This window comes from Mytilus edulis, chromosome 7 (assembly GCF_963676685.1).
Source record: "Mytilus edulis chromosome 7, xbMytEdul2.2, whole genome shotgun sequence".
NCBI classification, from domain to species: domain Eukaryota; kingdom Metazoa; phylum Mollusca; class Bivalvia; order Mytilida; family Mytilidae; genus Mytilus; species Mytilus edulis.
Genome location: NC_092350.1, coordinates 7,442,393 through 7,457,008, shown reverse-complemented (window position 1 = coordinate 7,457,008; position 14,616 = coordinate 7,442,393). Strand labels below are relative to the sequence as shown.

Below are 14,616 nucleotides of genomic sequence, written 5' to 3'. Positions count from 1 at the left end.
TATTGTTTATGTTTGCACACAAGCCTTTACAAAATGTGTACTTTATTGAACATAGAATTTTGGGTTCACCTATAACCATTAAAATGTGTACTCTATATCGGATACTGAATCGACAGTTTTACTTGTCCACTTAGGGAGGTAGGGTTCACCTATACCCATCAAAACTGGTACTCTATGAAGGATACTGAATCAACCGTTTTACTTCTCCACTTAGGGAGGTAGATATTGATCTACTTTCTGAAGATGCCTCTTGCAGTCATAAAAACCATATTTCCTGGTACTCAAAACTGAACCTAAGAGAAAAACACAAAAAAATATGCATGTGAATGTGTACATTAGGAAAACACTTAAATACAAATGACAAATAAAACTGCATGATGGGATATCATTTCCATATGACACTGTTTTAATTCTCAAATATTTCTATTTTCAGCTGATGAGAAACTGACAGAAGAGGGGTTATCTCCCCTAATCCTTGACCAGGATGTCCTCCCAATCACTGGTAAGATATTGTTAAAAAGAACTTTATTAATTGGTACGAATTATCAGTGTTGTAAAAGATACAAGAAATCTAAAAAAAAATAATACCAACACCTGAACATCAAGGGAACTGTTAAACACTTTTATCTTTATATAAATAACATGGGTTCCAGAAAACACTTCAGACGCAGCATATTAATAAAACGTTAATTTTCCATTTATAGTTTTTATAAAAAAAAATTATAGAATCAATGTCAGTGCCGATTTTCATTTCAGTTTCTGATATGTGCCATCAAATGATATGAAAACATATTTCTGATATAAATAATTCAAAAGCATGAGTTCAATTTGTGGGAAATACTTTATTCAACCATCATAGTGTTGGTTTGTCATTTAAGATGAAGAAATCATAAATAAGGCGTTATGACAGACATCATACAAATTGAATAACAGTATAGGTCTTATACACCTTGGCGTAATTGTACAAAATGTATATAACACCATCCATGAAAGACCAGGAACAAAAATGTCAAAATCATATGCTGTAATTTTATTTCCCATCAAATTCTGGCGAAACAGGATTTGACGATTTGACGTATAATGTGCTTCTCCTTTTGTATAAGTCCAACAAAACAAAAAGATTGGATTCTAACTAAGTTATCTTAGAAACAATAAAGAATTGATGTCCTGCAAGTTAAAAGCCGAGGACAATTTTTCTTTTCAATTTTAAAAGTTTATTAAGTGGTTGTCCACTAGGAAAAAAATCTAGAATTTGAACTTATGGTAACATTAAAAGTAATAGCTTTGTCTGAAAGTGTGACACCTAAATAAATGAGACTTCCCTTTCTTGTCAAATTGGACAGCAGTGGTAAAAAAATGAATTAGACAGGTTGTATGACCTATAGATTTTAAATCAATACTTCAATGGTATGAGAAAAATGGGTGTAGAAACCTATATTGAATTCAGAAGAGAGATAAAAAGAGAAAGTTATGTTGCTTAATGTGGTATTAAGGAAGATTTCTGCCTTGTCAGAATTGTCTCAAGACTATTTTAATCATCAAATGGTAGCCATTGTAGAGTGGAAATAGTGGAAAAGCTCTTGCAAAGTGATAAAACACGTACTTGAATGTTGTATTTTGAAAGGCAGATGTGTCTTCTAGTTAATAAGCACCTACTGGCTGTAAATTTTCAAAAATACACACCATTAAAGGCATTTTGTTATTTTAAATCTATGTAATTATTTAGGGTGTAGACTTTTTATTATTCTATAGGGCTTAGAGAGTAGTCAAAAGTTTTTTTTTTTAGTTTTTTTTAACTTTACATTGCATTTACTAGATCCAAAAGTAAAATCTGTCGAAAAGTTATTGGCAGGAATTTAATAAAATTGGGAATGTGTCAAAGAGACAACAACCCAACCAAAACTCAGGAAATGGCCCCTTTTTTACAATGTTGAATGTTCCTTTAATTAACCTATTCTTGAGTAATGGAAAACCAATTTGTTTACAGCTATTTCTTTCTCTACTTGTACGTTACCAAAACTAAGACGATATTTGTACATGATTTCCTTATCCTCTTAAGCTATGAAAATAAATTGACCTTAGTAACGTAGAGAGAGCCCCAGGGTTCTGTGGATGTATTATACCTGTCACATGCATATGACAATGTCATTTAGATTAAATAAAAAAATATACCATTTACCCTGAATATTAATATAGTTGTATGAAAAATGCAATTATCTTAGATGTCGAAACCAATTGACCTGTGTATCATACATAATTTCATGTTGGTATAATTTTGATCAAATTTGCTATGGATAATACTTGGATCATTGCTAAAGAATACTGATCAGTCTAGTAACAAAAGGTAGGTTTCCTTATAGTTGATTAGCACAGGAAAACGGGGGGAATACGTACACAACATTTATTGTTAATTATAACCGATTTTTTTTTTAGAAACGTGTGACAATGCAGAGAAAAAAATGTTGACTCAAAAGTTCAGGATATTATAATTATAACTCATTCCCAGTTGATCTAAAGTGTTAATTGTAAGGACTTATCAAGAACTTTTAATCAAATTGTCTGCAATCATATTTTAATTAAAGTTTTTTTCATGGGCTTGGTAATGCTTGCAAAAAACCTTTTGGTAATATGTCATTAGAGATGATAAGGGTTGATGCAGTTTCTGCAATCTTTTTTTTTGTTATGAAAATTATACAATGCTCATAACCACCAAACACAGATCAAGTTTGAATTAGGGTAACATTACTTAAGCCCTTCATGAGTTGTTCCCTTTTGTAAATTGATTATTGGCAGATTTTATCATATATTTACAAGCACTGTGTCTGATGGGCACATTCTTATTTATTTATTGAGTTTTTTACTGTAGCCAAATTGAATCCAAAAGTGTTCCCTGATTTTTTTTGAGTAATTAGATATCTTGATATCTTTGCTGCTTTGCCGAAACAGTTTGTTTGTTATTGAGATCCTTACTGCTTTACCTGACCAGTGTGTTTGTTATTGAGATCCTTACTGCTTTACCTGACCAGTGTGTTTGTTATTGAGATCCTTACTGCTTTACCTGACCAGTGTGTTTGTTATTGAGATCCTTACTGCTTTACCTGACCAGTGTGTTTGTTATTGAGATCCTTACTGCTTTACCTGACCAGTGTGTTTGTTATTGAGATCCTTACTGCTTTACCTGACCTAGTGAGTGTGTTTGTTATTGAGATCAATACTGCTTTACCTGACCAGATTGTTTGTTCTTGAGATCTTTCCTGTTTTACTTGAACAGTTTGTTTGTTATTGAGATCTTTCCTGTTTTACTTGAACAGTTTGTTTGTTTTTGGAATCTTTACTGTTTTACCTGACCAGTGTGTTTGTTATTGAGATCTTTGCTGTTTTACCTGACCAGTGTGTTTGTTATTGAGATCCTTACTGCTTTACCTGACCAGTGTGTTTGTTATTGAGATCTCTGCTGTTTTACCTGACCAGTGTGTTTGTTATTGAGATCTTTCCTGTTTTACCTGACCAGTGTGTTTGTTATTGAGATCTTTCCTGTTTTACCTGACCAGTTGAGATCTTTCCTGTTTCACTTGTCCAGTGTGTTTGTTATTGAGATCTTTGCTGTTTTACCTGACCAGTGTGTTTGTTATTGAGATCTTTCCTGCTTCACTTGACCAGTGTTTTTGTTATTGAGATCTCTGCTGTTTTACCTGACCAGTGTGTTTGTTATTGAGATCTTTCCTGTTTCACTTGTCCAGTGTGTTTGTGATTGAGATCTTTGCTGTTTTACCTGACCAGTGTATTTGTTATTGAGATCTTTCCTGTTTCACTTGACCAGTGTGTTTGTTATTGAGATCGTTGATGTTTAACCTGACCAATGTGTTTGTTATTTAGATCTTTACTGTTTTACCTGACCAGTGTGTTTGTTATTGAGATCTTTGATGTTTTACATGACCAGTGTGTTTGTTATTGGAATCTTTACTGTTTTACTTGACCGAGTGTGTTTGTTATTGAGATTTTTGCTGCTTTACGTGACCAGGTGTTTATTATTGAGGTCTTTGCTGTTTTATCTGACCAGTGTGTTTGTTATTGAGATCACTGCTGCTTTACCTGACCAGTGTTTTTGTTATTGAGAACTCTGTTGTTTTATCTGACCAGTGTGTTTGTGATTGAGATCTTTTCTGCTTTATCTGACAAGTGTGTTTGTTATAGAGATTGTTGCTGCTTTATCTGTCCAGTGTATGTTATTGAGATCTTTTATGCTTTATCTGACAAGTGTATTTGTTATAGAGATCTTTGCTGTTTTATCTGTTCAGTGTGTTTTTTATTAAGATTTTAGCTGCATTACTTGACCAGTGTGTTTGTTATTGAGATCTCTGCTGTTTTATCTGACCAGTGTGTTTGTTATTGAGATCTTTGCTGCTTTACCTGACAAATGTGTTTGTTATTGAGTTTTTTGCTGCATTACTTGACCAGTGTGTTTATTATTGAGATCTGGTCTGAGTACAAAGTTATCGTCCTTTGATTTTCATTGTCCACGAATATTATCCCTAGTGAGGACAGTGTGTTACTTGCCAATCTTTTTTATACCCCTTCAAAATTTATTTCTTCATGTTTTATGCCTCAAATAGCAAGTAGGGGGATAGAATTACATTGTGAAAAAGTTTGATTCATGAATTTTAAAGTAAAGTAGTGATTTGGTCCAGCTGAAAAAGGTTAAAAATAAGTATTTCTGAAGCTGTCAAAAGATTTCAAGACCCCCTGAACATAAAATTGTCCATATTTTGAGTTATAGCTGATGAAGTTTTCTATAATTTTGATATAATTTGTCCCAAAAGTAGTACAACACACTGTAAAAATATTATGGAGAAAGCACAGGTGGGATTTTTTTTATTTCCATTTATTGTCTAAAAGAACTGTGTACTTGGACAACTTTGCTGCTTTACTTGACCAGTGTGTTTTCATATTAGGAGATTCATTCAGATTTTTATGCTGGCTGGACATTAAAGGCAAAAGGTAGAACATCATTGGAATGAAACTGATATCTGTATGGACTGTTCACATTGAATTTAATCTGAACATTAATGAAGTACTGGTATGTACATCTACTTTAAACAATTAATTTACCATTTTTGATTACTGTATGAAATCTGTACAGAATTTGATGTTGTCCAATGCATATTTTTTGGATAATTTGGAATCTGCATATAAAGTACTTTAGGCTTGAGAAAGTACATTATAATGTAATTATAGTACTACTTAATTTGTCTAAGGATATTTCAGTACATGTACCAGAAAACATAAAATACTGGATTTGTTAGTACAAGTTTATGTACGTCATATAGTATTCTACTTTTACTAAAGGACTGTATATATTTTGTATCTCTGTTGTACAAATGTATAACACATGTATTACAGATCAGGAGTGCAAATAAAAGCTTCTAGTACTGTAAAATTATGGTATTTCTAGTACTGTAAAACTATGGTACTAAAAGTTACTGGAAGCATTCTTATTATGTATTTGCTCTTTTTGAAAAGTCCACAGTGATGAGATGGTACATTTAGACCAAGCTGACTTTATTTGAAATACTCACTCACTCCGGACACTTCATTGTATTAACTAATTTGGAAAATGGCACTCAGTGTATAATGATCAGGCCTCAGGGTCATAAAACTTTCGAGCATGATTTTTGTACTCAGACTCGAAAATCAACCAATCAAATTGCTGGATTTCATGTTTCGAGCACGTTTTTTGTGCTCCGAGCACTGATCAAAGTTTTATGCCTTCAAGGCCTGGTGTTAATTAAAACAGTTGTAAAGTGACACTATAGACCTTTGTCTTTGACTCCTGGGTTGGTAAATTGACATCTGCACATATTTAATAATATGGTATGTGCTAAATAACCTATGTATGATTTAGTTTTCTAGTTTTAACAGAATTCTGAATATAGTAATAAGTGACATCACAATTTTCATCAAAAAACGTTTAATTATGTTATAAGACAATTGAAAAGTGATCCTACTGTTTTTCAGACTCCCTGTTTTCCAAATTGACATTATAAATTCTTAGTAATAGAGTATGTGCTAAGTAACCAATATATGATCAGTGTCCAAGTTTTTAAGGGTTATTAACTATTAACTATTAAAGTAACAATTGAGCATTTATGATTACAACTTATTTCTCTACATAAGATCCTAGATTCCATCATCATCAGTATCATCATCTGAGGTTCAGTCTGTCTGTGTTCAAGTTTTTCAGACACAATTGTCTGACAACTTGTCAATCCTTAATGGAATTTCATGAAATTTGGACAGACAATAACAGTATTTTACTGATAGAGAGGACATATGTTATTTACATCATTAATTTTTAAACCTTTATTGATTGTTATGAAACCAAGACAGAAGCTAATCTCGAAATTGCATCTAAAGAAAACATTTGATTTTTTTTTTAATTTTGTATATTTTTTAAAAATTGAATCTCACTTTTTACAGTTCAAACATAATAATTTTACACTGACAGCAGCAATCACAAGCAATACACAGGGTTTATACTGAAGTCACTGTTAGGTAGGGAAAGAGTTATTACTTGTCAAAATTATTCAGTATATTCAATGTTTTTCACTTGGTTTACATTTCTGTATTTTATGTTTTGTAGCAACCGATGTTGCAAGAAGCAAAAAAAACATCTAGAGACTAACGTCATCACCAGTAGATTATGTTTTATACACTTAATGTTCATCTCAGAATGAATTGTCACAAAACTTAAAAACTTCTGAAAAATAAAGTGGAGACTAGATCAGAGTTTTGTCATTTAACAGATACCACATTCCTTTGATAACATTAAGATATAATACTACTAGCTTCCTGATGTGTTGATCAATGTATTTATAGGCAAACATATTCTTACAAGTGTTTACTTCCAGGTTTAACATAGCCCCCAAGGATATGTGTACAGTTATGTCTTCCAGGTTTAACATAGCCCCCAAGGATATGTGTACAGTTATGTCTTCCAGGTTTAACATAGCCCCCAAGGATATGTGTACAGTTATGTCTTACAAGGGTTTACTTCCAGGTTTAACATAGCCCCCAAGGATATGTGTACAGTTATGTCTTTTGGTTTACTTCCAGGTTTAACATAGCCCCCAAGGATATGTGTACAGTTATGTCTTTTGGTTTATCTACAAGGGTTTACTTCCAGGTTTAACATAGCCCCCAAGGATATGTGTACAGTTATGTCTTACAAGGGTTTACTTCCAGGTTTAACATAGCCCCCAAGGATATGTGTACAGTTATGTCTTACAAGGGTTTACTTCCAGGTTTAACATAGCCCCCAAGGATATGTGTACAGTTATGTCTTTTGGTTTACTTCCAGGTTTAACATAGCCCCCAAGGATATGTGTACAGTTATGTCTTTTGGTTTATCTACAAGGGTTTACTTCCAGGTTTAACATAGCCCCCAAGGATATGTGTACAGTTATGTCTTACAAGGGTTTACTTCCAGGTTTAACATAGCCCCCAAGGATATGTGTACAGTTATGTCTTACAAGGGTTTACTTCCAGGTTTAACATAGCCCCCAAGGATATGTGTACAGTTATGTCTTTTGGTTTACTTCCAGGTTTAACATATCCCCCAAGGATATGTGTACAGTTATGTCTTTTGGTTTATCTACAAGGGTTTACTTCCAGGTTTAACATAGCCCCCAAGGATATGTGTACAGTTATGTCTTTTGGTTTATCTACAAGGGTTTACTTCCAGGTTTAACATAGCCCCCAAGGATATGTGTACAGTTATGTCTTTTGGTTTATCTACATTGAGGGTTTACTTCCAGGTTTAACATAGCCCCCAAGGATATGTGTACAGTTATGTCTTTTGGTTTTTCTACAAGGGTTTACTTCCAGGTTTAACATAGCCCCCAAGGATATGTGTACAGTTATGTCTTTTGGTTTATCTACAAGGGTTTACTTCCAGGTTTAACATAGCCCCCAAGGATATGTGTACAGTTATGTCTTTTGGTTTACTTCCAGGTTTAACATAGCCCCCAAGGATATGTGTACAGTTATGTCTTTTGGTTTATCTACAAGGGTTTACTTCCAGGTTTAACATAGCCCCCAAGGATATGTGTACAGTTATGTCTTTTGGTTTATCTACAAGGGTTTACTTCCAGGTTTAACATAGCCCCAAGGATATGTGTACAGTTATGTCTTTTGGTTTAATTATCTACAAGGGTTTACTTCCAGGTTTAACATAGCCCCCAAGGATATGTGTACAGTTATGTCTTTTGGTTTATCTACAAGGGTTTACTTCCAGGTTTAACATAGCCCCCAAGGATATGTGTACAGTTATGTCTTTTGATTTACTTCCAGGTTTAACATAGCCCCCAAGGATATGTGTACAGTTATGTCTTTTGGTTTACTTCCAGGTTTAACATAGCCCCCAAGGATATGTGTACAGTTATGTCTTTTGGTTTATCTTTTGAGATAGAAATATCTGTAATCAAATAGAAAAAAACAACTTCCAACTGACCCAAGTAAAATATATGATGTCCTCAAACTTTCGCTCAGCTGCAGCCATTAATGTCTTTAATGTAAATATATCTGTTACCTTGGTAAAAGACAACTCTAAAACCTTGAGTTTCAACCCCCCAATTTACCATACTACATGATCACCACTTCAGGTGTTGGTTCACCATATACAATTTCAGATTATTTTATCAATATATACAAGAAAGTTAAGGCCCTGCATTAAAGCCATTTTGCCTTATAGAACATCACTTCAATAATTTATTGAATTCCTAGTCCTGCTTTCTATGTATACCAGGATACATTAGTTTGTTTATACATCAAGGTTTTATAGTGGTCTGTTGAATAATTTGGCAATTCCTGTTATCTGTTTTATGTGGGGTTTTTTTTAATGTCCAGCCTAAGGATCATATAGTGGCCATTAAGTTTTTGATCTGTGCATCTGTTGGATATTTGCATGTCCAATAATTTATTCTTCCGACTCTGTCCTAAATTGGTTGATTTTGGGTGTATATATACAAGTAGTTTACAAGGAATTAGAGGTCACATCGACTCTAAAACTCAGGTACATGTGTTCGTTGAATTCCCGCTCTGAGATCATATACGTACCGTTCAATACTATGGACTAAAGTCACAGTACATTCAATATCAAGAGGTCATATTAAGTGTAGTAAATTGTATTGAGGCGCATGACTATGGAACAGATATGAACTCTGTGATGGAGATTGTTCGTTTAAGGGATATATATTTTTAATTCTATGGCAGATAAAAGGCATAAACTTTTTAAATTTGAATTATTTTGTGAATTTACTCAGGAACCATGTACTATGTATAGTCCAAATAATTATGACGTCTTGAAAGGCTATTATATTTTTTTTTCTTTGACGCCATAATTTCGTCGACGTCGATGTAAGGCATTAAAGAAAAAAAATATAATAGGCTTTCAAGCCTTCATAATTATTTGGACTAGTACTCTGTCATAACTGAGACTTTATTTGTCAAGCGTTTGAATTATTTTGTGAATTTACTCAGGAATCATGTACTCTGTCATAACTTAGACATTATTTGTCAAGCGTTTTTTTTTTAGGAGTTCTAAATCTATTGTTGGCAGTGTGCTGCCTAAATTTGGGTTTTAGATCCTGTTATCTTTTTATGTACAATTCAAATGAGGGAACAGTGAGGGTATGAATATTTTGGTTTTAGTAATTATGGGTTATTATGGGGGAGGGGGGAGGGGAGAAATTGTGTGTCATTCTTATTAAATTATATTCAATCGCTATTCAAGCTCCTGTACACTTGTTTACAAATTCAATTAGTAGCAAGCAAAAAAATATACTTTCTATCTAAAATCAAATCCTCTTTAAAATCCAAATTATCTCTTTATCTTTGAAAATTTGTAGTGAATTAAATAATTATGAAAATGATATCTATAAAACATTTAATGATTATTTTCCTCAATGATATTGACAGATGCTGGTAACATATTGGTGACACTACATCTCGGTGTAACAGGTGCCCTCTTCTTACTTACTGACATATAATTATTGATACATTAATATCTAGTGGACAGACAGGTTCATTATAACAAACTAAAATGGAGGAACATGTTCACACACACGCCAGTGAATTTTTAGATATGGTCGATTTCGTGGAGAGTCAAGATTTTGGGGCTGATGACGGTGAGCTGTTTTTTTCACTTTAAGGAAATTTAAGAATATGAAGTTAACTCTTTCATATAACAATCATTCTGTACACCTATCGTCCATTGTCTGAATCTTTATATATTTTTCTTGTAATAGAATTATGAAATAGAACTTTATTTGATTTGTGCAATGTCTTCCTAAATTATTTATCCTAATTATTTTTTTAGATGTCTTCTAGCAAATCATGGACTTTATTTGACAGCACCTATTTTGTATTCAGAACTCCTCCTAAAACCCTTAAAGAAGCTTTACTAAATTAAGTTTTTACAAGTTTTTCAGTTTAAACCAAATGGTGTGTAGGCATAAGTTGTCTCTGCAGAAAAATATCCTTGTATATTTGTCTCAACATAAGTTGAGAAAACCAAACATAGGGATTCTTCATTTTGTATTGGTGACATCAAGATTTAGATTCCTAGATTTTTGAACAGTCAATATATACTAACTTTTTGGTAAAGTATAAACAAATTCTATCATTTTTATGCCCTCACCATAGCAGGTGGGGCATTTTGTTTTATCCGTGTTGTATCTACGTACATACGTCCCAAAGATGGTTTCCATTCTCTAACTTCAGTTTGCCTCAACCAAATATTATGAAACTTATACACAATGCTTATTACTGCAAAATACAGATCAGGTTTAAATTTTGGGGGTGTCACTTTTACTGTTCTAGAGTAAATTGGCCCATGACCAATGGAAACATTACTTAACTTTTCATTTCCGTCTCTAACTTATGTTTGCATCAAGCAAATTTTATGAAACTGATACACACAATACTTATAAACACAACACACAGATCAAGTACAAATTTGGGTAGCGTCACTTTTACTCCTCTTCAGTTATCTTCCTTTATATGATATGCAAGCAGGGGCATCATCTGTGCCCATTCACCATTTGTTTTGTTATTTCTTTCATATACCACCTGTCAGCAGGGGATCATAAAAACAGCTAGTTGATTTGACAATGAAATGTGTATAATTCAAAACCCTGAAACAATAAATATCATATAAGATGCATGATTTTTTTATTAGTTGTTAGTGGCTTTGAACTAGCTGTCAGATAACTGTGAGTACTCTCAGATCTGTTCATTGTGTCTTTTTGTGTTGGGATGTATAAGTACCGGACCACGTCCACTTGTATTTTTGTCCATCTGATGAGTTAAGCTTTTTTCAACTGATTTTTATAGTTCGTTCTAATTATGTTGTACTGTTATACCACTGTCCCAGGTTAGGGGGAGGGTTGGGATCCCGCTAACATGTTTAACCCCACCACATTATTTATTTATGTGCCTGTCCCAAGTCAGGAGCCTGTAATTCAGTGGTTGTCCTTTGTTTATGTGTTACATGTTTGTTTTTCGTTCATTTTTTTTTTTTTTTTTTTTTACATAAATAAGGCCGTTAGTTTTCTCGTTTGAATTGTTTTACATTGTCTTATTGGGGCCTTTTTAGCTGACTATGCGGTATGGGCTTTGCTCATTGTTGAAGGCCGTGCGGTGACCTATAGTTGTGTTAATGTCTGTGTCATTTTGGTCTTTTGTGGATAGTTGTCTCATTGGCAATCATACCACATCTTCTTTTTTTTTTTATATACATTTGTATATATATTGTTTTCTCTTTGTTTGCATGAAGTAAGACTTAATACAACTGTATTGTGACTGCTTGACTCCATTAATACACTAATTCAACCTCTATTCCAACTGTAATGCCAGCTATTCCATCATACAAGTGACATATTTAAATGGATATGAAATACTTTTTTTCATGGCAAATATTTAAATGATCAAATTGTCATTGTAGGATTTTAACAAACTCAATTTATCTAAAAGTTGTCAATATTGTAAACTGTATAAGTTAAACTCACAAACTGAATAAAAACTTCAGATAGTTCGGCTGCAACTCTTGAAGTTGAAACCATCGGAAAAAAGTTAAAGTTGACCAATCGCATTCAAGTACTCATAGATGCAAATCAGGCACAGACTTAGTGAGGACAGGGGTGTTTAACCTGGCCCATTCCTGCTTACAAACTTTATTTAACAGAATTTGCCAAAAATACCTTGCATTTATTGGATAAATCCAGACATAATTATTTTGCATGTGACAGCAACTAAAAAGCAAAGGTTGCAGGACTGAAATTATTCAAAGCAACCAAAACAAAATATATATGAAATTCAATCAAAATTAAAGATTGATGATTAAGTAAAGAATATTCAGATTTAATTTTTTACTGTGAATAAAAATGATTCATATAAGATTGTTCTGTTGATTAAATTAACAAAATACAGGTTAAGGTAGTGTAATGATGGTAAAACTAAACTTCCATGAAATGTGTAGAATTTATAAAAGGATTAAATTCTCAGCAGATACAAGTTTTCAGATTTCAATTTAATTGTTTAAATTATTTTTAAAATGTTAAAAAATAATAAATCATAAATTTGAGACATGAGAACAGCGTGATATTGGTGTTTCATGCTGGCTTGATAATTGCAGTACAATTTTAAGTTAGTGGATGTCTTTGATATTATTTGCATATAAATTAACAAGTGGGGATAGGGCATATTAACTGCTCAGTGATAATAATTAAATAACTAAATCTGTCATAGTATAGCGATTAAATATAAGAGAGATTTTTTCCATACTGTCCTCAGATGTCATCCATCAAGTTCCAACGCAGAAAATATGTTGCCAACTTATTAACATATATTTAAATTTGTTTAGTATGAAATTTCAACATTTAAGGGACTTAATTGGTTTTCTGAAATAAGTTTCACTTAGATATCATTTAATATAGGACTTACATTTAATTGCAGTTGTGGAGTAGACATTAGAAAACTGGCAATAAGTATATGGTAACTCAGGTGGTTCATTCAGGCAGATGCAAATAAGTTGTTTTATTAAATCAAACTATCTTTGTTTGAAGCATTTAGATACATCCTTGAAACAAAAATACTCCAAGTTACTAATGCATATTGAAGTTGAGACCTCTTTCACAGAAATTATGCCACTGTTTGACATATTGTATTTTCTTTCTGGATTTTTTTCTTTCAACTTTTGATTAAAGCATACGTATATACAACATATGTTAACACAAATTTTGTACAAATTGCTGGATTAAAGTAAACTACTTTTCTATAAATAAATATATCAGTGCTTTTAACCATATCAAATAATGATCAAAGTTTATGCATCCATTAGCTCCAAGTGCAATTGACTATACATGTATATGGGTATTTCAAAGAATGATAAAAGATTGATCAAAGTTACTGGTCTGAGTACACAGTTATAGTCCTTTGATTTTCGTTGTTCACGAATATAGTCCCTATAGTGTGGACAGTGTGTTACTTGTCATTTTTTTTTAAACCCCTTCCAAATTTATTTATTTATGTTTTATGCCTCAAGTAGCAAGAAGGGGGATAAAACTACACTGTAAAAAAATTTGATTCATGAATTATAATGTAAAGTAGTGATTTGGTCCAGTTGAAAAAGGTCAAAAATTAACATTTCAGAAGCTGTCAAAAGATTTCAAGACCCCCTTCACATAAAATTGTCCATATTTTGAGTTAGAGCTGATGAGGTTTTCTATAATTTTGATATAATTTGTCCCAAAAGTAGTACAACACACTGTATAAATATTATGGAGAAAGCGCAGGTGGGATTTTTTTTATTTCCATTTATTGTCTAAATGAAATGCACTACGAAAAAACTGTGTACTTGGACCTACTTATCAAGAGTTAACTCTCAAAGTGCAATTGTAGCCTGTGATGTCAAGGAATAATCAAAGTTACTGCGGTCAACCTTATCAAAAATATCAAATCATGTCATCATCAAATCAACATCAGTGGCTATACCTCCTAGAAGATTTCATACAGCTACATAATAAATTAAGTTTAAGAGGACATTACCATGTGCATTGCCCAAAACAATTGAATGTGGAAGTAACAACTGACTACTGGGGATTCATTTTTATTTGTTGGATACCAATTTTCATGGGTTACAGGAGAATAACAAATTTTATATAGATTCTTGTGAAGCCTTTATGGCACAACCATGAAATCAAATATCCACGAACATGCAAGTTTTCCTCAATCTATGATAATTAGTACCCAGGAAAATAAATGAATTCACAGTATAACTTGTTTTAAGGAATAATAAAAGGATTGAGGGATTCTAGAAAGAGACTATATGACATCAATTGTCTAATCTGGCCAATGGCTTACGTAGCGACTACCTGTTAGATTGTTGTTTCACACTTTGATTTTCTTACTTTGAGATTTTACTGAGGCACCTTGACATTTATCAAATTTGGACAGTGCCGCCCAAACAATTTAACCGATAAAGGTGTAAACAAACACCTTTGCAAAAAATGTGTGTAACTGGAAATTAACCAAGAAAACTCAGATAAAAGCTGGACAACA

General features: G+C 32.7%; 1 protein-coding gene across 10 annotated transcripts in view; it reads left to right on the top strand.

Moving 5' to 3' along the window:
• LOC139529837 (LIM domain only protein 3-like) overlaps nucleotides 1-14,616 on the top strand; it is a 122,377-nt gene that overhangs the window by 33,457 nt on the left and 74,304 nt on the right. For 4 of the 10 annotated variants that reach the window (XM_071325752.1, XM_071325763.1, XM_071325755.1 and 1 more), the window contains one exon: nucleotides 434-502. In XM_071325752.1, the coding sequence (XP_071181853.1) occupies nucleotides 434-502 (69 nt within the window). Of the gene's footprint in view, nucleotides 1-433; nucleotides 503-4,952; nucleotides 5,078-9,975; nucleotides 10,185-14,616 lie in introns of all 10 variants that reach the window. The other 6 variants (XM_071325757.1, XM_071325761.1, XM_071325762.1 and 3 more) reach the window with 2 other exon arrangements.